Here is a 21288-nt window from a genome sequence, read left to right on the forward strand (position 1 = left end):
CCATGATAAAACCTCATTAATTTGAACTGTTTTAAACTGTCCAAAGTGAAATATAGAATTAACCATGACAAATGTGCCAATTAATAGCTTTTTACCATCTTTTTCAAATATGTGACAAAGTGGACTTTAGCTTGGTTGAGGTCAAATTATCTTCAATTTGGAGTTACTGCTAACTTAATTAGCAAGGTTCTTAAAATTTATCTTATTTTGAAAACTGTACTTATTTATTGTAACTTTCTATTTTTATTTGTGCAACTGTATGGGGTACATGAGAAAACTTTACATGTATACAATGCCCAGTGATCAAGTTAGGACATTTAGGTTGTCCATCACCCAACTACTATACATTTTTGGCTAAGTATTGTCACTCTACTCTGCTATCTCTTATAAGTTTGTATCCAGTGGTAGGTGGTTCCAAAATATCTACAAATTGGCTGTTTTTTAAAATATAATTTTTCTATACCGAATGATAGTTATGTTCTAAACCCATACTGTGTGTATGTTTGTATCCGCTTTATCTAACTAAGGAGAAATAAAATTTAAAAATTTGTCACAGCACTAAGAAAGATATATAGAAACTGAAAATCATACTTATATTTTTAGATCGAAGAAGACATTTTAACAGAAAGTACCCAATATTTATAACTGAATGATAATGTAAACATTATTTATCAATGTGTAGAGGGTAGTTAAAGTGATATTTGGAGTGAAAAGTACAGCCTAGATGCATATATTTTGTAAAAGATGTGAAAATTAATGAGCTAACCACTCAAAGGGAATATGAAGTTGGAAAAACAGAGTGAACCCAAAGATCTCTGATAGAAAGAAATAAATTTAAAAAGCAAAAAATACTGAAATAGAAAACAAAATGCAATAGAGGGCATTCATAAAAACAAAAACTTATTTGACAAGAATAATAAATCAGTTCGCTTCCACCAAGACTAAAGAAGAAAGAGAGAGAAAGCATGAATTAGTGATGTTAGGGATGAAAAAGGGAATTAACTACAAAGAAAAACCAAGTCTACTATTAAAAAAAAAAAACTACCAATAAATTTGAAAAGTTAGATGGAGTGCAGAATTGCTTTGAAAAATATAAATATCCAAAACTGACTGAAAATGGAGCAATCCTGAACAGACTGACAATTATTATAGAAGTTCAAGAAGTTTAGGTCTTTTCACTCATGAAAAACACTCTACCTCACCAGTAGTCAGGGAAATGCAAGTTAAAACAATGAGCAATGCCATTCCATAGGAGCATCCAACTGACAAGAAAGTCTGATAGTACTAAGAGTGGGCAGAAATATGGGGAAGGAGTAACACCCAGACACTGCAGATGGAAATGCAGTTGGGACAACTGGATTGGAGTAAGGAGGAGCCTGTTTATACCCTGCCAACTGGCAAGTCTGAGTATACACCCTACAGCAGCCTTTGCCTATGTGCACAAGAAGATATACACCACACTTCATCCACTCATCCATTTATTCAACAGACTCTTATTGTGTCACGTATTACAGGGCCCATGCACCCGATCATTGTAGCGTTGTTTGAAAATAACCTACTTTTTGTTAATGGCAATGAGGAAATAGTGTAGTCTGTTCATAAATTGAAAAATCCATACAGCAAATGAAAATAATGAAGTGATTTGGAACATGGATGTATCTCTAAAACATAAGAATAAGTGGTAAGCTATGAGAAGAAACCCAGACTATGTTACTCTATGGGTACATATAGAAAACACATGAAACGATACCAGCGACATCAGCATCATGTGGGAGCTTATTAGAAATTCAGACCTCCCACCCCAGGCCCACTGAATCAAAGTCTCAAAGTGGAGGGCACAACAGTCTAGTTTTTATCATCTCTCCAGGTGATTGGTATACACAGGAAAGTTTGAGAAGCTCTTATATTACACATGGGCACGTCTATATGTGGCTTAAAATATTAAAACATGGGTGAGAGGATCCACACCAAATTCACAATAGTGGTTACCTCTGGGGAGAGAGGAAGAAGGAAAACTGAATCAGGAAGAATACAAATGGGGCATTAATTACATCTGTAACTGTTTATTGTCTTTAAAAATGTCAGATAAACATGGCAAAACACTAGTATCGGTTAATCTGAGGGATACACACACAATTTTTAAAATATTCTTCTCTGGACATCATATGTTTGAAAATACTACAATAAAAATTAGAAAAATAAATCAATAATTCCATCCAGAGAATTCGATGGAATATAGCTCTTTCTTATTTGATATAATATTAATTTCATTCAATGTCATACCAACCATTATTTGTGCCCATTGCTTTTAGGCGAGTCAGGGAGTTAAACAGCAGCAACACTAAAAAGTTTCTGGAAGAAAGAAAGAGAGTAAGTATTTTATTATATTTTTGGCATTCTTCTTTTAAAAAACTATAAACAATAACTCATGCTTAGCCACCAGACCTCTAGCTAATTTGCTTAATTTGATTTTTCTGTACATTAAACATTCCAGCTTCTCTGCTCCCTGAAAGCTACAATAATCTCTCACTAAAATCTTTAAGGTAATGATTTGGCACCGTTTTACACAGAAAATGAAGCCAGGTTTAGTCATCCATAAGTCCTCTATTATTTTCTAAGATTTTAGCAGGAAAGATCTTCCCAGAAAGAATTATGAGTTTAAACTCGACAAATTTTGAGATGATTTTTAAAAAATTATTATCTCTTTCACTTAAATTATAAAGTTACAAGTCATCTCTCATCCCTGTTTTAAGATTGTAACCCAAAGTTTATCAGAATTTTTTTTAATTTTTATTTATTTATTTTTTTGCAGCTCGCAATGAAGCAGTCCAAAGAAATGGATCAGTTGAAAAAAGTCCAGCTTGAACATCTAGAATTCCTAGAGAAACAGAATGAGCAGGTATTTTACCTAAAATACGTAAAAACATGTAGGCAGCTAGCCAATTTGGGGTACACATGCCGTGGCCCATAGTGACCAGTGGCTTTTTGCATATCGTAATTGAAAGGTGGATAGAAGAATTTGTTGCCCATTACTATATTTTCTCCATTATATCCAAAAAGAAAAGAAAGTACCTGTTTTTGGAGCAGGAGCAGAATCTGGCTGTGCCAAAAAAAAAAAAAAAAAGAATATTTGGATAAATTATGGGGATTCTAAGAATGAAATTACTAAAAGCGAGAGTATGAAAAAAATAGATTACAAAGTATTTCTCCATTTTCATTTAGAGTTTCATAATTTGCAAACTACAGGCAAGGGATATGATGTTTAAAAGCAAATGAGAGAAACCACCTATTTTCAACCTCAATCTGAAAATGAAGTTTAAAAACCTCCCTGGGGCTTACAGGTAGAATCTAAAGTCATGAGCCCCCATCACTCTACAAACCACTGAGCATGAGTAGATACCGTAGTGTTGGTGCTTTTTCCCAGCAAGACAAGACACTAAATAAAGAAATATACACAAATAAAGAGTTATCCAGGCCGGGCGCAGTGGCTCACGCCTGTAATCCCAGCACTTTGAGAGGCTGAGGAGGGTGGATCAGGTCAGGAGATCAAGACCATCCTGGCCAACATGGTGAAGCCCCACCTCTACTAAAAATACAAAAATTAGCCAGGCCTGGTGGCATGCACCTGTAGTCCCAGCTACTTAGTAGGCTGAGGCGGGAGAATCACTTGAACTCAGGAGGTGGAGGGTGCAGTGAGCCGAGATCGCACCACAGCTCTCCAGCCTGGGTGACAGAGTGAGACTCCATCTCAAAAAAAAAAAAAAAAAAAAAAAGGAGTTATCCCAATTCCAACTGTTTAGTTAGGCCAATGGGCATATATCAGCACCAAGAGAAATGTATTTTTATCTGGTGCATAGTACAGATGGGCACCTTTCCAAATGGGCTACAGCCCATCAGCAACCTTCAAGTTGATGGAAATCCCTCTAGTTCCTGTGACAACAAGACCCTCAGTTATCATTTAAGTATCAGACAAATGTCAGTTCAAATGTTATTCTTTAGGTGTAATTGGTATAGAAATTATTATTCCTAGGTAATTCAATGTAGAAACGGAGAGGTTTTGATGAAATATGTACTTGTGCCACATTGTTCCTTCCTGTTTTCTCCTATCTATAAAACAATCTTATTTAAGGAATACTTTTTTCCAAAGTAAATGGCTCCCCTTGAAGAATACTTAAGTAGGAATTATACTAAAAGGTACCTTTGAGAAAGTTAAAAAATAAAATAAAATAAAATAAAATCATTTTTTGTATGTCAATAGGGTAACAGATAAATCTGACTTCTAGTTTCAGATTCTTTACTTTTTGGTGGATAGAAATTTTATTCATCAACATACTTCCTAGTTATGTTTCCCATGTCCTTTTCAGCTAAATGCTTCTATTCATAAACAAGTCCACTCCAAGGGGACAATACATGGTTATTGTCCCCATAGGTCCAATTCATTTGACCAACTCATAAACACATCACATTCTGGTACAAGTTTCCTAGCTTATGGTTTTGCTCTTAAAGCACTTCTCAGAAAGTGCTCCTGGGGGAAATGTAGGAATATGAATAAGGATAAAGCCACCATCACCAAAGCTTTAGAAGCCGCTTCAGTGATTCAACAATGGGTAGGGATAAGGATGCCTTGGAGAAGGTTTTTGTTTTGTTTTGTTTTGTTTTGTTTTGAGACGGAGTCTCGCTCTGTCACCCAGGCTGGAGTGCAGTGGCCGGATTTCAGCTCACTGCAAGCTCCGCCTCCCGGGTTCACGCCATTCTCCTGCCTCAGCCTCCGGAGTAGCTGGGACTATAGGCGCCCGCCACCTCGCCCGGCTAGTTTTTTGTATTTTTTAGTAGAGACGGGGTTTCACCAGGTTAGCCAGGATGGTCTCGATCTCCTGACCTTGTGATCCGCCCGTCTCGGCCTCCCAAAGTGCTGGGATTACAGGCTTGAGCCACCGCGCCCGGCCGGAGAAGGTTTTTAAAAATTCTCCCTAGAAGAAGTGCACAGTGAAAGGTAAGGCACAGTTATGTATTAGTTAACTAAATTAAGAAACTACTTGGAAATTAATTGTGTTGCTTAGCAACAAGTTTGACTAAAGAATGTAAATGTGCTCAGAATTACTCATCACTACAATAGTGGTGTATGCCAGAGCTAGAGAATACAGTCATCTTGTGTCGCTAGTTTCAGAGCCGAAGTACATAATTTTTAAAAATCACTTTGAGCTTTTATCCTAATACATGACTAATTCAAGCCACACCAGAGTTCTTGCATTAAACTGCTAGATTAGTGATAGCTATATTGATTAGACTGTATTGGGAGAGTGCTGGCTTTTTGTTCCAGAAATTCAAATAATGTCTTTTAAGGTCTACCACCCACGACTGATACTTTGAGTCATAAAAGCTTGGGAAAGCATAGAACATGAAAAGGCTTGAGACCTGATAAAGATTTAATGAGATTCAAGGAAAAGACATTTAAGATATCATACTGATGCTTCTGGCAAGCAAAGAATTTGGACTTGAATTTCTGTGTTAAGCTTTGCTTTAGAAATATGGCCTGTTCAATTGCAAATTCAATCCCAGATCTTTCTAGTATTTTTGGCATTTAAGGGTGAGAAAGCTCTCAATTCACAGTTACTCTGTATGGTACAACACTGTCACGGGCATAGTGCAAAAGATACAGTGACTTCACTTCTTTACTCATGAAAAGGCAAGGTCTGGAACTATGTAGTGTATCTCCCTTCATAACCAGGTAAACATTTCATCAGCAAGAACAGTTCAATGTCTCCAGACAATTCAAACTTCCACAACAATATTCTAAATAATTGTTAAATCCCAAGACTTTTTTTCTAAGCCAGAGATAAATGTAAACATTCTCCCATAGTATTTCCCTCAAAGGTTTCTTTCTGTTTTCCTGTGACCCTACTCCTAATCAGTGTCCCAAATCTCCCCTTCCAAAGCAAGGCCTGGAATGGATTCAGTCCATTAGCTAACCCAGTGTTGGGGGCACTGGCAGAAACAAACCAAGCGGCAGTATGTTTTGGTCCTGATTCTGGATCCTCACCTTCTAAGCTATTTGTAAGCCACTTTATGTCCTTGCCTACTTGGTCAGCAGATTATTCACTTAAAACTCTGAAGGTTGGGGATGTTTTTCCTACTTGAGTTTTTTCATAGACCTCCCAGCTACACAGTATATCTCATCTGTCTTGACATGTACCATTTCAAACATTAACGACTCCATTACTGTCACACACTCGAGTCTCAAAAATTGATTTTTGTCATCAATCCTATCATTTGATACAGAGAGGTAAAAGGTTTTGCTTAAAGGCTAGGTTCTCCACTTACTGCCACAGAAGAGAGGCACAGTCTGGGGATGACAGGCGTTGGTTGTTTGTTTTGTTTCTTTTTTTTTTTTCTGTTGAGATCAACTAGGGGAAAGTTTGTCACTGAGGGGTGTGTACGTGTTTTATCCTTAGCTTTTTGCTTTTCTGTATATGGTTTTGCATTCATTTCTCAAATTCACTTCAATATTCATTTATTTTCTTTGCTTTGTATGTATGACTCAATTTTGACATTACTATTTTTGTACAAACAGCTTTTGAAATCCTGTCATGCAGTGTCCCAATCGCAAGGTAGGACCGAAACTCTGATAAGCAAGACATTGCTTTCCTTCTTGACTACGTCCGTATTCTCTGTGCAGTCTCCATTTATGAGTCACATCTGGTCATAACTAATATCTGAAGGGTTTGGATTTAAAAGCTTGACTATTCCATGCTTGGATTTCTGATGTCATATTCATGCCAAAATGCCCAGAGTCTTTAGATAATTACTTCTGAGGGTATTTGAGCCTGTATTTTCTATTGCAGATCTGGGAAACAGATCATGGTAATAAAGACATAACCAGAGTAGTGATGTGCAGCTGTCATTTGGACTGACCACAGCTAAGACAGGGTCACAGAGTCGGATCACTCACAAATGTTAATATGACTCCAATTAATTTTTAAAGCACCCAGTAAAAGTTGGTTGGTGGTTTTTAATGACAGAGCTGTGCTCTGCGTATAGAAACATTACACGATGACTCTTGTCATGCTCTCTGCTAAGTCTCATCTACTAAAGTCCCTGATCACCCCTCATAAGTAAGGTGACCATATAATTTATTGTTCATACCAGGATAGTTTTGAGAGTGAAAGGCAGCTCTGTTCATAATATCTAGGACTACAGGCATAAACTGGAATTGCCTCAGACAAATGAGAATGAATGGTCACCCAAGTCATACAAAAACTTAGCTGTTGGAATAGTCTTATAATGTCCTATGATTCTTCCTTCTACACCGTGGTCAATACTTTCTTCAGAAGCTAAAGGGGGAGAAGCACAGAGAATCGTTTGCTACTATTTACTGAACACGAAAGTATTTAATTTCCAGTGCTGATAATGTTTCACTGTCATCCCTTATGAATACTGTTTGTGTCATAGTTTCATGTTTGTATATTTTTCTCCATTTCTTCATTTCTCTATTAGAGTATTACTATACTTTAGGCATAAAAAATATCTGGGCAGAGGGAACCACCCCATCCCAAATTTACACAGAAGGATTTAATTCTTTGGTGTTATTATATCCATCCTCACCAAAATGAAAATTAATGCCAAAATATAGAAGTAAGAAGAAGAAGGAAATCACAGTATAGTCTATGGGTTAAATTAATTTTGTCACAAGAATTCATTTGGAAGATGCTTCTCGTATAATGTACAGAGTTGACCAAACCCCCTCCCAGTAACCTTCCATTTAGTTGGAATATCTAAGCAGACATGAATATTAACATCAGGGCACTTCAGAATCTGCCACCGATTTGTATCTTCATAGGTCCATGTTTCTATTTTCAAATGTCCTTTATTTCAAAGCAGCATGTCACTAAAAGAAGAAATGGGCAATCCTCATTCCTCAAAAGATATGTGCATTGGGTTGGGCAAAAGCATCCAGGCTACCAATTGGATAATAAAAACTGAAATGTACTATTTGATTTTTTCCTGTTTCCAAGCAAGTATTTCTCACCAGACGCTGCCCCTGTCATACCCTCTTTCCTCTTCTCGAATTAGCTTGTTGTCTTAGTGACAATCTGAACTCATGAGGTTGAATTCACTATTGCTTACTTCCTGGTAGTCCATAAAAATTACACTAGAGAAGTAAGAACCCACAGGGATAGAGTTTGCACAATAGGATTCCTGAAGGCCTGCATGTTCCTGTAACATTCCATTTACAGAAGACTCCAGCCAGTCCAATGTAATACGCTCTCACCTGAACTTCTCTATCAATTAGATTCTTAGGGAATTACTTTTAACTAAGTTTCAGGCTATTTAGGAAATAAGTTGTACATAAGCAATACTTATTCTAAATGTGATAAAATTATCTACACACAGTCAAAGCAACGTGTCAATCTGTAGAAACTAAATCAAGCAGTTTGTGGTAAGAAGTGGCAAGAAGTAACCTGCCCTTTTTCAGTCTAAAGATAAAGCAAGTGGTCTACCCTCTTTTCAAGTGGTTCTTCTGGCACTGTGTAAACCAGTCCTTCTCAAAATTTAATGTGTATAAAAACTTCCTGGAGATCTTGTTAAAATGAAGATTTTAACTGATTCAGTAGGTCTGGGGTAGACTCCAAGATTCTATGTTTCTAAGAAAGTCCCAGGCAATGCTGCGCTGCTTCTACGTGGACCATATTTTGAGTAGCAAGAATGTGGTGACAGGATCATATTTATGGGAGAAGAGAGGCCAGGGTTGTTAAGTGCCTTCAGATAAGAATTTCAACACACGTAAGGCCATGTTTCTGATGTTATAGGCGAAGGAGATGCAGCAGATGGTGAAATTGGAAGCCGAGATGGACCGCAGACCAGCAACAGTAGTATGAAACTCCAAAATGCAAACTGAAGCAGTAAACCCACAAAGCATCAAAAGATTCACTCACAAACTTCTGAACACAAACTCCGTGGATGAAAGCTGTTTGTTTTGTTTCCTTCATGTGTAAACAAGATGATATCTGAAACCAGAGAGACTTGGAATGTCTGATTGACTTCTATTTAGCAGCTTGAGTATTGCATTTCCTTGGCCAGACAAAAGTAGCTACAAATCCACAAAAATTTACTATTCCAGTAAGGCAGAGTTTAACCATTGATAATACAACTTAAACATGTTTGCTATAACATACCATCACAAGTAAATGAGCTTGGTGTTAACAACTCTCCTTTGTGATGCCTTAGGACATGTTTGAGCTGCAGCAAAAAAACAAAAACAAAAAACAGTGCATTAGCAATTTCATAGCAAGTGCATGCACTAGGAAAAGAAAACTCTGTCTACAAATGTATTAGCAGAAGTGGTGGTCTGCTAGACAAATAATTTTGCAAAATTTTTCTACATCTAAGTTACCTCATCAGTAAGTGCCGTGTCTCTACCATGCCATCAGAGGCTAATTTCCTGTAAAAGTTGTGGAAATTACTAGAACAATAGAAAAATAGAGCAGTGTATATGTGCCAAAACTCATCATTACTCAAAGGAGAACTGTGTTAGGCACATTTAAGAAAGTTGACATCTGACATTGCTTTATAGGAATTGTTTCCGCAGATTCCAGATACTACAATTCACACCATAAAGATTGTGAAGTGATTATTGGCAAACGTTTGTAAATGTGACCATGTATAAAGTATTTATACTCTTTAATTCACACTGTTAGAGAGCAAAATCATCTAAGTATTGCCACATGACAAGATTAGTAAGCAGGAATACTAGAACTATGTTTGCATGATACACAAGCACCAATAAAGACTAATCCATACAGACACAGTTAACCTAATGCCAAATAAATACTGGTTAAATACATGTATGGCACAGAATATAATTTGACTATCAAGACTTTTAGCATAATGAAAAAGTCTATATATATGTGTATATGAATTATGTGGGCATTCTTGATACTTCAAGTTCTAGTTTGAAAAAAAATACATAACTAATTTAATTTTACACAAAAATATTTATGCAGATTTTCAGAATTTCATATCAGGAAATGACCTTTTTATGTCTGTTAAATATCAAAACAATTTGCTACAGTGTTAATCTGCATGGTCTTTAAGCCTGTTGTAGTTGAGATGCAGACAGTGCATGAAAAAGTATTCCGCTGGGAATTGAGCCATGCCACCAAAGCCAAGAGGAGCGCATGGAAACCTGGTAGTCTAGAACTAATCAGATTACTGATTTTAGTGCACAACACCAAATGAATTGTTGTATATGCTTGTACAAATTGATTCTGTGTGTTCCTCTGAACAAAGCGGAGAAAATGATGATACCATCGATATTGAAATTAAACTTCCAACTTCTCTAATAAAAAATTAAAATACACATAACACTCGTCAGAGTATTTGCTCCCAAGATGCATTCTAGCAAGTGTTTGGCCTTTTTCATATGCATGATCTCATCGTTATTTTCAAAGGGGGCTTATTAATACCCCCACATGTTTTTCACCCAAATGATGCAAAACATGCAGATTCTAGTTGACTTCAGATGTAATATACTTGTTTTTCTCCTATTTATGATTTGAACTGGATTCTGTAAAATATCTCTGGTTCTTAGTTTCCTTATCTGTAAAACAGTGGAGTTAGACTACATATCTTTTGGCACTAACATCTCATGAAAAATTTTGGTTAATAAAATATCACCATATTTAGATTGCCAATTTTCAAAGATTCTGAATGGCTTCTCATCATCAAATCAAATCAAATCCAAGAGCGCAACTGTGCTCACCATTCTGTAACACTTGACTGAATTCATCACTTGCCTCCTCTTGTTTCTGCTTTGGAGAGGTACTACTAGTTTTTCCATTTTTCTTACTTCTTCTCTGGCTTTTCATCCTCCTAGACCACCATAAGCATTTATATTTTCCAGTGTTATATATGGAACCAGTTTTTGTCTTTAATCCAGGTTACTTTTAGTATTTGAGACATCATATCATTAATCCATTGTAGTAGGATTAAAATGTACACACAACTCAAATGTGCAACATAAAGGTGTTACCTGCTATTGTAAGTTCATATTACACTCAAACCTTGCATTCTCCCTTATTATGAAGAAAAATTAATTGCCAGTTAAAGTAACTCAGCTCTTCCAGTTATAAAAAAACAAAAAACAAAAAAAAACCATTTTCAGGGACATGTTTAGTTACTTGATAGTCAAATTCCCTGTTAGAGGCCCTTCCCATTCAAGAGATCTTGCTTTTTGCCCCAAATGGCATCTGGGTGTGAGGGAAGCTCATGTGTCCACCTGGCAATTGGTAGGAGCGTCTGGTTTCCCCATTGTTGGACACGTCCTAACTGCACTCTACTGCAGCTTTCCACCCCAGTGGTTCAAAGTCCCTGCTCAGCCAAGTCCTCATTCTGGTATCAGTTTATCCCAGCATTCTTCTGGGATATGCAGAACTTCCAGGTCTTTGGGGGCTGTGCAGGAACCAATGGTGCTGTCTCAGGTCCATCCATCAAAACACTCCTTTGGTCATTTGTCAGCTACTAGGGCCGTGTAGTTCCAATACCACAGAGGCTTCTAAATCCAGGAGGCTTGAAATGTTCCAGAGCAATGCCCCAAAAAGCAAGAAGCAAGCAAGCTTTATGCTGGCCCCAAGACTATCTGGGTTTGTACTATATCTTGCTTCTCCCACCATCAGAACTTTTTGTTCTGATTTGGGAGCCAGGGCACTTGAGTCTCAATTCTTACCTTTATTCTTTCTTTCAGCCCAGAGAAGATATTCAACTACCCATTCCTGACTGATGGAACACCCATACAGTACTATACTTCTCTTTTCCTAAGTAGGTTGCTCTTCACCTATTGGGGGAATAAAAGGCTTCATGGAAAAACAGCCAGGTTACCAAGATAGGGAAACACATCAGAAAATACCATCTTTCATCAAATCGAAGGCATTATTGATTATAGCATATACCATTATTTTATATACCACACAGAATGAAAGACACTGCCAATTAAACTATGATACACCATCCAGTGACTGTCGAGGCACATCCCAATTTCAGAGATGTTAAAATGTGAAAAATATATACATCTTGGAATCCATGAAATATGTAGTATTCCAAAAGTACTATACAAACTCCTCAACCCTAAGCCTTAAGGAGGAGAGGAAGTTTTAAAGATAGGAGACAAGAGAATCATTTTATCAGAAAACTTAAACTAAGGAACCATTCTGCAACCGAGTTTCAAATTTAGCAATGAGCTTCCTGGAAAGCAATTCCAAACGGGAAAGAAATCTATCTTTCACTGTCCTTATTTAGAGAATCTTCTGTTTCCTTTAGCTGTTTCTTCCAATCACATGCCTTTAATTTCTACTTCTTTGCATGTAATTCTCAAATCTGTAATCCTAGCCTTTACCCTTCTTTCCGGAAGCTCTGACTCTCCCTCTCAGATTTCAATAGTTAAATAGGCGGCCATGTGCACATTGCATGTGATTAATTAAAAAAAAAAATAGAGACCCTTTCTCCATCTGTCCTCCCCACATATTTTAATAGTCCATAACCAGTGCTAAACCTTGGGGCCATCTTTTTCTGCTCCATCTCATTTCCTCCAGCCCCAATCTGTTCATAAAACTTACGAATTCTGCCCTGTCTTGGGACCTTCCTTCTCCTTCCTTATAACTCAATGTTCAGAATTTTAAACTTGCTGTTCAATTTCTTTGCCCTCCAAATCCCTTTTACACAGAGATTAATCTTCCCAAATGACACCTGTAATCATATTACCATTCTGCTTGTAAATGCAGAATTCCTGTCTACTACCTAAAGAATAATGTTGAAATTAGTGTTAACAACATTCATTTTCTGCCCCCAAACATGCCTACTCATTTTAGTCAATATGAATTTATCACTATTCTTTGTTCACATACACATAGTACACATCTTTTCTAGCCACATTACGTAATAATGCTCTATTAAGTCTTGAAAAGCAACCTCCAAAAATACCATTTCGAAAAAGTTCTCTCATTCTCCCAAGCAAGAAGTAACCTGCCGTTTTTCATTTATCCATTTATACTTTAAAAGCTATTTAAGCATGAGACTTTTCCAGCAGTCTTGACTAATTTCTTTTCAGGTTTTGTTCAGTTGCTTTTCAAAGAACAGGTAGTCACTAGCTATCAAATGACTAAGTTATTTTCTATGAAGTAAAATGAAAGATTTGTAACCATCTGTGTAGTCTCTTGGGCAGGGCAGGAAATGCCTTTGAAAACTTAATGAAAACCTAAAAGAAGCTTTTTTGCAAAGTGTCTTTTCAATTCCAAGAAAAACCATTTTTCTTAATACTTATTATTAGCATACTTTTAAAACAGTGCAGTGATCACAGTGGCCATCAGGGATCTAATAGTGTGGACCCATCAACATTAAGAGATTATGGAGAGTGAAGAGGGAATACCCCTATTATTTTATTAGTGAGGTTATCTTAGGGATGCCTCATTCAAAACCCTAAATAACTTCTCCTTCATCATCACTTGCGCAAGTCTAACAAGGCCACATGTTTCTACAACTTTTCTTTGATGCTTGGCATTGAACAGAATCTCAAGCACACATTTTAATTGCATCTTTAATGTCATAATAAATCCGGGTGGTGCCTCTGGGATGAATATTTATGAGCCATCTTCTTTAATAATATTTTGTGGAAAACGTTCTGCTCCATAGGTTAGAATAATGAAAAAATATTAGGTGGGTCGGGGGAGTAGAGAGATGGTTAAAATAGCAGCATCGTTGCTTTTACATTAAAAAATAGGTGTCTACACTGTACTTATCGTGATAAATGATGCTGTGCCTCTTCCACTCCTTTCCTCTCCTAGCATTACCTTCTTGGAAGTTCAGGGTAAGGGGCAATTTCTGAAGTACTTCATCCTGGAAATTTTTGAGTGTCCAGCACAATAAAATTAGGAAAAATTTCCAATGATGGCCAATTTAATATTGTATACCTAATCACTTGCACCAGAACCCAATAGCTTTAGATGAATCAGAATGTACCAAAAACAAAACAGACGGAAAAAGGATTTGACCATCTGTCATTTCAGAACTTTGATATCATATAATGTGAATGAGGAAATGTTATACTGATCCATCAAAATTGTTTACCCTTTTCAAGCAATTCATGGATTTTCTCAAAATTCACATGCAGCTTTTAACACTTCTATCTTTTGTTTTTCCTTAGAAACATCTCGGTATTTTGTTAGGGTGTGGTATTTATAGCACAGCCTATTGAACCCTACAGGCTATACCCTGTATTATGAATTCACTTCTCCTACATCAAGTAGCCATATAAATGGTTAGACATTTCTTCAGCATTGAACTAACTTTATTTGTTCATGGATTAAATATTTATTAGAAAAACCACTCTTATCCTCTCTACCCTTGTAACCCAGTTACAACTCATTCTGCTCACCATACAATAGCCAGTAAGTGGAGAGACAAGGAGTTGGAACGAGGAAGGTGACTTTAGTTCAAAGAGCCAGAAAACTGAGAAGGTGGCGGACTAGCATCCTAAAGTACCATCTTTGGTCAGTACTCATTTCAGACTCTTTATGTTAAGGGCAATGGAAAGAGGAGGAGTTGGGATCAAGAGGTGACCGACAACTGCAGACATCTGAGTGCCAACAAGGGTCTGAGAACGTTGGAAACTGCTTTGTCTTTGGTCAAGTCACAATGTTCCTATAAATCTTTAGCAAAACATAGTTAGTTGTTTACATACTTCCTCTTTAATCCCAGAGTACAAATACAAAATTGCTATTTTTGTATTTTATCTGTGTGCCCAAATCAGCCTAGCCTATGTGCAGGAACAGGAAAAGGCCCCTTAAACCAAACAAAACAAAATGGGGTCAATTGTGTTAGTTCTTTTAGTGTTTCACTGTTACACTCTTTCAACTTTTTTTTTTTTTAAGAGACAGTGACTCTGTCACCCAGGCTGGAGTGCAGTAGCACTGTGTTGGCTCACTGCAACCTCTGCCTCCTGGGTTCAAGTGATTCTCCTGCCTCAGCCTCCTGAGTAGCTGGGATTACAGGCACACACAACCACGCCTGGCTAATTTTTGTATTTTTAGTGGAGATGGGGTTTCACCATGTTGACCAGGCTATTCTCAAACTCCTGACCTCAGGCAATCCACCTGCCTCAGCCTCCCAAAGTGCTGGGATTACAGGCATGAGCCACCACGTCCAGCCCTTCAACTTGTTTTTTGTTGTTATTGTTTTTTGTTTGTTTGTTTGTTTTTACCAGTAATGCACTCTATTTTAAAAACATATCAACAATTTTAGCTTTAGGCCATATTCATATGGTAGGTGGGTGGCATTAATGGCCCCAGTTTGTTATGGACAAAATTATTTAGAACAGTATATAAAATTACCCTGAGGTTATGTGTATACTATGTAATGACACATAAATGTATTGTGTGTTTGGACTTGGATCCCATCCCCAAGATATCTTATTATGTATATGCAGATATTCCAAAATCTAAAAACAATCTGAAATCTGAAACACTTACGGTCCCAAGCATTTTGGATAAGGAACACTCACGCTGTAACAGCAAGCTTGACACAAGTGAAGGCACATTTTTTTTTCTTCCCTTTAAGTCTCTGACACTGCCATGAGAGCACGTGAGAGGGCTGGCCTGCTGGCGGGTATGGGTGACTTGCGGAGAGTTGAGTTACCTCATCCATTTTACCAGCTGACAATAGATGTGTCAGCCTGCAGCTGAGATCAGCCACACCTTTCCCAGAGCAGTGGGAACACCCAGCCAACTCATAACCACATGAGAAATAGTGAACGGATGTTGATTTGAGCCCCTGCATTTTGGGATTTTTTGTTATGTGGCCATAACTGACTGATACAGCCAAGCCCTGGGAACAGGAAGATGATAAAACAGTCTCATTTCAAAGTCCCAGAGACTGCAGCTTTCAAAAGCCACTGGAATCACCGATAGGCATGGAAATGGTTTTCTCAGGGAGTGATTCCAGCTGCTAAGCCTCTTGTTTGATGTCTCAGGTTTCTTTTTATTGGTAACCTTCTGAGGGTCTGCTGTTCAATTCCTCTAACCTGGACTGCTGATGCTTTCAACTAACTTTGTCATTTGACAAACACCTCCTCCTCCTCGTCCTCCTCCTCCTCCTTCTTCCTCCTCCTCCTATTCCTTCTTCTTCTTTCGTCTTCTACTTTCTCCCTCCCCCTCCCTGTTTTTTCATTTTTTTTTTTTTTTGGTTTGCTTTTAAACCTTCTCTCTTCTTCCTTTGGGCTCCCTGGTCACTCAAATGACATCCTGCCACAGTCTTGGATGCTAATATTAAGTAGCTGATTTCAGACTGATCTGTTTGAGTTATGGGTCCTAAAACTGCAGATAAATGGGGAATTACTTTACCACATTACTTTGTCCAATTGCATAAAATATGGGACACAGATTTTTTAAATGCAGTAGTCTAGCAATGGAAATACATGGTATTGAGTAGATACACTGATTTTAAAGCAAAATTCTTAAAAGAAAAATATAACAGCATATATTAGATATTAATAAGAGAAATGTATTTAAATATACTTAGAATAATTTAAAAGTGTATTATGTTAACTAATATATGCTGAAATAAAATTCAGCAAAGTAAATATATTTTCTAAGACTTGGAAGTCTATTAAGCTAAATATCTGCCAATCTTATGTCCCAGCAATTACACTCTAAGAGAAATGAGTGTAAGCCAGGCATGGTGGTACGCACCTGCAACCCAAGCTACTTGGGAGGCTGAGGATATAATTCAAGGCTATACCTCCTCTTTAATCCCAGAGTACAAAGTAGTGTTCTGTGATCACACCTGTGAATAGCCACTACCCTCCAGCATGTAATACATAACGAGACCCCATCTTAAAAAAGAATAAGGAAAAAGAAAAAAAGAAATGAGTGTATTTGTATGTGTTCATCCAAAAGCATGTTCTTTATTCATAATAATAAAAAGCTAGAAACAAATCAGATGTGTACCAATAGGAGAATGGATTCATAAAATTTAGTATATTCACACAATAGAACACACCAAAGTACTTACCTTATGATTCCACATACATGAAGATCAAGGAAAGACAATGCTAATCTTGAAGGAGAAGGTCAGAGTCGTGGTCCTCTCTGAAAAAGCCTTCCAGGATGATGATGGTCTATGCAAGCGGTTCTTGAAGTGTGTATCACGGATCCCTTGGCAAGCCATTGTGTCCCCAAGAGACTGTCAGAGGGTCTGTAAAGTCCTCCTGTTTCCAAATCCATCTCTGTGGGAGGCCAGATTTCTTCATATGCTGCAGTGAAAATGACATATCACAACAGACTGAATGAAGAAAAAGACATTAGAACTCAGATGACTTCTGTGAAGCCATACATTAAAGAGATTTGCAACAATGTAAAACAATGCCTCTTCTCACCAACTTTTAGAAAATACAGTTATGTTTCACAAAAATGTTATTGTAATAGCACAATATTGGTTATATATTAACAAGTGACAGTTTTGTTATTTTTATTGAATTGAGAAATATTTTGAAATTCGTGTTTCAAATTTTTAATATAGTAATGTTGACAGATATAATTCACATAACCAAACTCTGAGTTTTTAAAAAATATTAAGAGTATTAAGGAATTCCTGAGATCAAAGATTTTGAGAACTGCTGGTCTATAACTTAAGCTGGGTGGAGGTTACATGGGTGTTTATACAGGTAAACACTGATCAGGGAATCAGGGAATACACCTAAGATTTATGTCTTCCGTTGCATGTATAAATCTCAATTAAAACCATGTTTTAAATACCATGAGCATTAGATATATTCTCATGGTATAAAGAAAATGGGGGGAAATAAAATATAATTTAGTATACAAAAATACATATACACATTCAGAAGATCAATAGTGATAATGCCAAAATAACAAAGTTTACTCCTGAAGCCTGTTGCTTACTGGAAACCGTTGAAGAGGCATAATTACCTAGAAGAGTTTTGAGCATAAAATTAAATCAGTGGGCTTTGCTGCTCCACAAGGAAACTATTCTACTCCTCTCAAAAGCCTGTGCTGAGTGAGGGAGGCAGAGTTGGATGTGGAATAGTCTCTCTTTATTCTTCCCATCTAGCATTTTCCATGCCAACTCTCCAAGTTCACAACAAAAAAAGTGATTTGAACTAATACAAGAGTAACTTAAGAAAGAGCCTCTCACAAGGGACAAGAAATGACACACCCAGGAAAAAGAGCAGAAATATCCACTTAGAAAAGGAGGCAGCTGTCGGATTAAAGAGAACCCAGATGATAAATTTGACATATATTCTCCCAAGGGGATCTGCAGTAACATTAAATGATAGTGCAAAGCAAAATGGAAATGGGTACAGCTGGGATCAGCTGAGACAGACTAAACTTTCTACTTGTAGAAGTCAGTGTGGCCATTAACAGTCTAATTTGGGATCCCACTGACTACAGCTTAGATCCTAACTCCGCTATTCACTAGCTGCAGACTTCAGACATCCTACTTAATGCCGTGGAATTTGAGCCTTCCATCTGTAGAATGGACGTAATGCCACCTACCTCATGGTGCTGCTGTGAGAATCAAGTTAGCTTTTGAATCGTTTAATACATACAGTTCCAGGCATATCCTAAGTTTCAAAGAGTGGTATTTTGAAGATCATTTATGGCTGTGTTTACCTTTTTAGCTGAGAATTCCTCTTCATCTTAATACATAACCTATAGAAACTCTTTTAGGAATTTTAAAATAATATCACGTCATTATTTTTGCATGACGTATAAAGGTATGATTTTAAATATTTGGAAAAATGTATTAGATTATATACTTTTAATAATTGGTTAGCAAAGTTCATTTCAATAAGATGTTTAATAGAGTAATATTCATTACATACCTCTGGAGAGACAAATTGCAACTTTTTCAGTATACCAAGCTTTAAGGGAAGATAACACATTTTATTTATTCATTTATCAGTTAAAAAATATTTGGATTGTTTCTGATTTGGGGCTATTATGAATAATGCTGTTATGAACATTCACATACAAGTTTTTGTGTGGATGTATGTTTTCTTTTCTGTTGGGTATATATCTAGGAGTAGAATTGCTGCGTCACATGGTAACTCTATGTTTAACTCTTTGAAGAACTGCCGGACTGTCTCCCAAAGTGGCCGCATCATTTCACACTTCCACCAACAGTGTATGAAGATTCTGATTTCTCTATATCTTTGTCAATACTTATCACCTTTTTTATTATAGTCATCCTAGTGTGTGTGGGGGGGTATCTTATTACGGTTTTGACTTTCATTTCCCTGATCCTTAATGGTATTAAGCATCTTTTCATGTGCTTATTGGCAAGTTGTAGATCTTTTTTGTAGAAATACATATTTCAGAACCTTTGCTCATTTTTAAATTGTATTATCTTTTTATTGTTGAGTTGTAGGAGTTCTTTACACATTTTAGATACTAGTCCTTTTTCAGATATATAATTTGCAAAATTTTTCTCTTATTCTGTGGGTTGTCTTTTCACTTTCTTCATGGTGTCTTTTGAAACACAGAAGTTTAAATTTTGATGAAGTTCAATTTGTCTATTTTTCTCTTTTGTTGCTTGTGCTCTTGGTGTCATATTTAAGAAGCCATTGCTTCATCCAAGGTTACTAAGATTTATGCCTGCTTTCTTCTGAGAGTTTTATAGTTTTGTCTCTTACATGTAGGTCTTTGCTCCATTATGAATTCTTTTTGTATATACTGTAAGGGCGAACTGCATTCTTTTGTATTTGGATACCTAGTTGTCCCAGAACCATTTGTTTTTGTTTTTGTTTTTACATAAGTTCTAGAGATCTACAAAGCCTTTGCTGAAAAAACTTTTTCTCAATTGAATTGTCTTGGCATCCTTGTCAAATATCAATGGATTTTAAATGTGGAGGTAAACTCACTGTTAAACTCCCATCATGTCCATTGGCATTGCTCAAGATGTGGATAACCTTCACCTAGCCAAATCCTATGTGTCTCTTCTACATGCTCATCAAAACCTCTCTGCAATGTTTGATACAGTCAACCATTGCTCCATTCTTGAAACACTCCCTTGTCTTCATCTTCATGACCTCAAACCATATGGAGGCACAAACTTCCCATGCTCCAGTCCCACATTCTCTAACAAAATACTTCCTTTTCTTCCTTTCATGAGAAAAGATGGATCTCAGGAATCTTTTGTCTATGATGCTTGCATCCCACAACACCCTTCCAAATTCTTCCCTACTCAGAATGGAATGCAGAATTTATGACCCAGACCACACCTGTTAGCCATTAGTTCTAGACTTTTGTCTTTTACACACTTATTCTTATCACCCCATGTAGAATTGTATGCCTCTTTTATTACTGCATAACAAATGACCACAAAGTTACTGCAAACCCACTTACTATCTCATAGTTCTGTAGGTCAAAGGTCTGGGCACAGTGTGGCTGGATTCTCTGCTCAGAAGCTCACAGGACTAAAGTGAAGTGTCAGCTAGGCTGTGTTCTCATCTGAGTCTCAGGATTCCCTTACAGGTTCAAGTAGTTATTTTTTAGAATTCAGTTATTTGCAGTTATATGATTCAAGTCCCCACTCGCATGCTGGCTGTTGGTTGATCAAGGGTAGTTCTCAGCTCCTAGAAGCTGCCTAGTTCCTTGTCACATGGCCGTGTATATATATATATATCTCCTCTTTACAACGTGACAGCCTACCCATTCAAAGCCAGCAGCAGAATCTCTTTTAGCATTCCTCTTTCAGGAAGGATCTAGCAGTCCCTTTTAAGGACACACTTGATTAGGTCAGCCCTACCAGGATAATCTCCCTTTTGATTACCTCAAAGTCAACTGGTTTGACTTATTATATCTGCAAAATTAATTGTATCTGCAAAATTCCCCCAACTATTTCAGATAATATAACCTAATCAAGGAAGTTAAATTTATCAGATTCACAGTTCTGCCCATGCTTCATAGGAAGGGGTTATTCAGAGTACACATACAAGGAGGTGAGAGTATTGGGGGCCATCTTAGATTTCTACCTAAACACACACAACACACACACACACACACACACACACACACACTCATAGTGCAGACCCCAAATGTTAAAGTTAAATCTAACACATTTATAGCATTTAGTGAGCTCTCTCATTTAATCTCCATGTTGCAGGCAAATGGAGAACCTTATCACCTTTGTACAAATGTTGAATCCGAGGTCACAAAGCAACACCATGGAGATTAAAAAACAGAACCCATTTATTCTCCTGTCTCCAAATTTCTCTTCTTT

General features: G+C 37.1%; 2 protein-coding genes across 20 annotated transcripts in view; both read left to right on the top strand.

The window, feature by feature from the left end:
* PLCB4 (phospholipase C beta 4) overlaps positions 1 to 10356 on the top strand; it is a 411761-nt gene extending 401405 nt beyond the window's left edge. For 16 of the 19 annotated variants that reach the window (XM_050745049.1, XM_050807506.1, XM_050807512.1 and 13 more), the window contains 4 exons: positions 2313 to 2370; positions 2813 to 2899; positions 6572 to 6608; positions 8808 to 10356. In XM_050745049.1, coding sequence (XP_050601006.1) covers positions 2313 to 2370; positions 2813 to 2899; positions 6572 to 6608; positions 8808 to 8896 — 271 coding nt within the window. In that variant the 3' untranslated portion in view covers positions 8897 to 10356. The remainder of the gene's footprint in view (positions 1 to 2312; positions 2371 to 2812; positions 2900 to 6571; positions 6609 to 8807) is intronic. The other 3 variants (XM_050745050.1, XM_050745051.1, XM_050745052.1) reach the window with 1 other exon arrangement.
* The window catches only part of LAMP5 (lysosomal associated membrane protein family member 5), a 210034-nt gene that overhangs the window by 151168 nt on the left and 37578 nt on the right, over positions 1 to 21288 (top strand). The gene's annotated exons all lie outside the window — the stretch shown is intronic.

This window comes from Macaca thibetana, chromosome 10, assembly GCF_024542745.1.
Source record: "Macaca thibetana thibetana isolate TM-01 chromosome 10, ASM2454274v1, whole genome shotgun sequence".
Lineage (NCBI taxonomy): Eukaryota > Metazoa > Chordata > Mammalia > Primates > Cercopithecidae > Macaca > Macaca thibetana.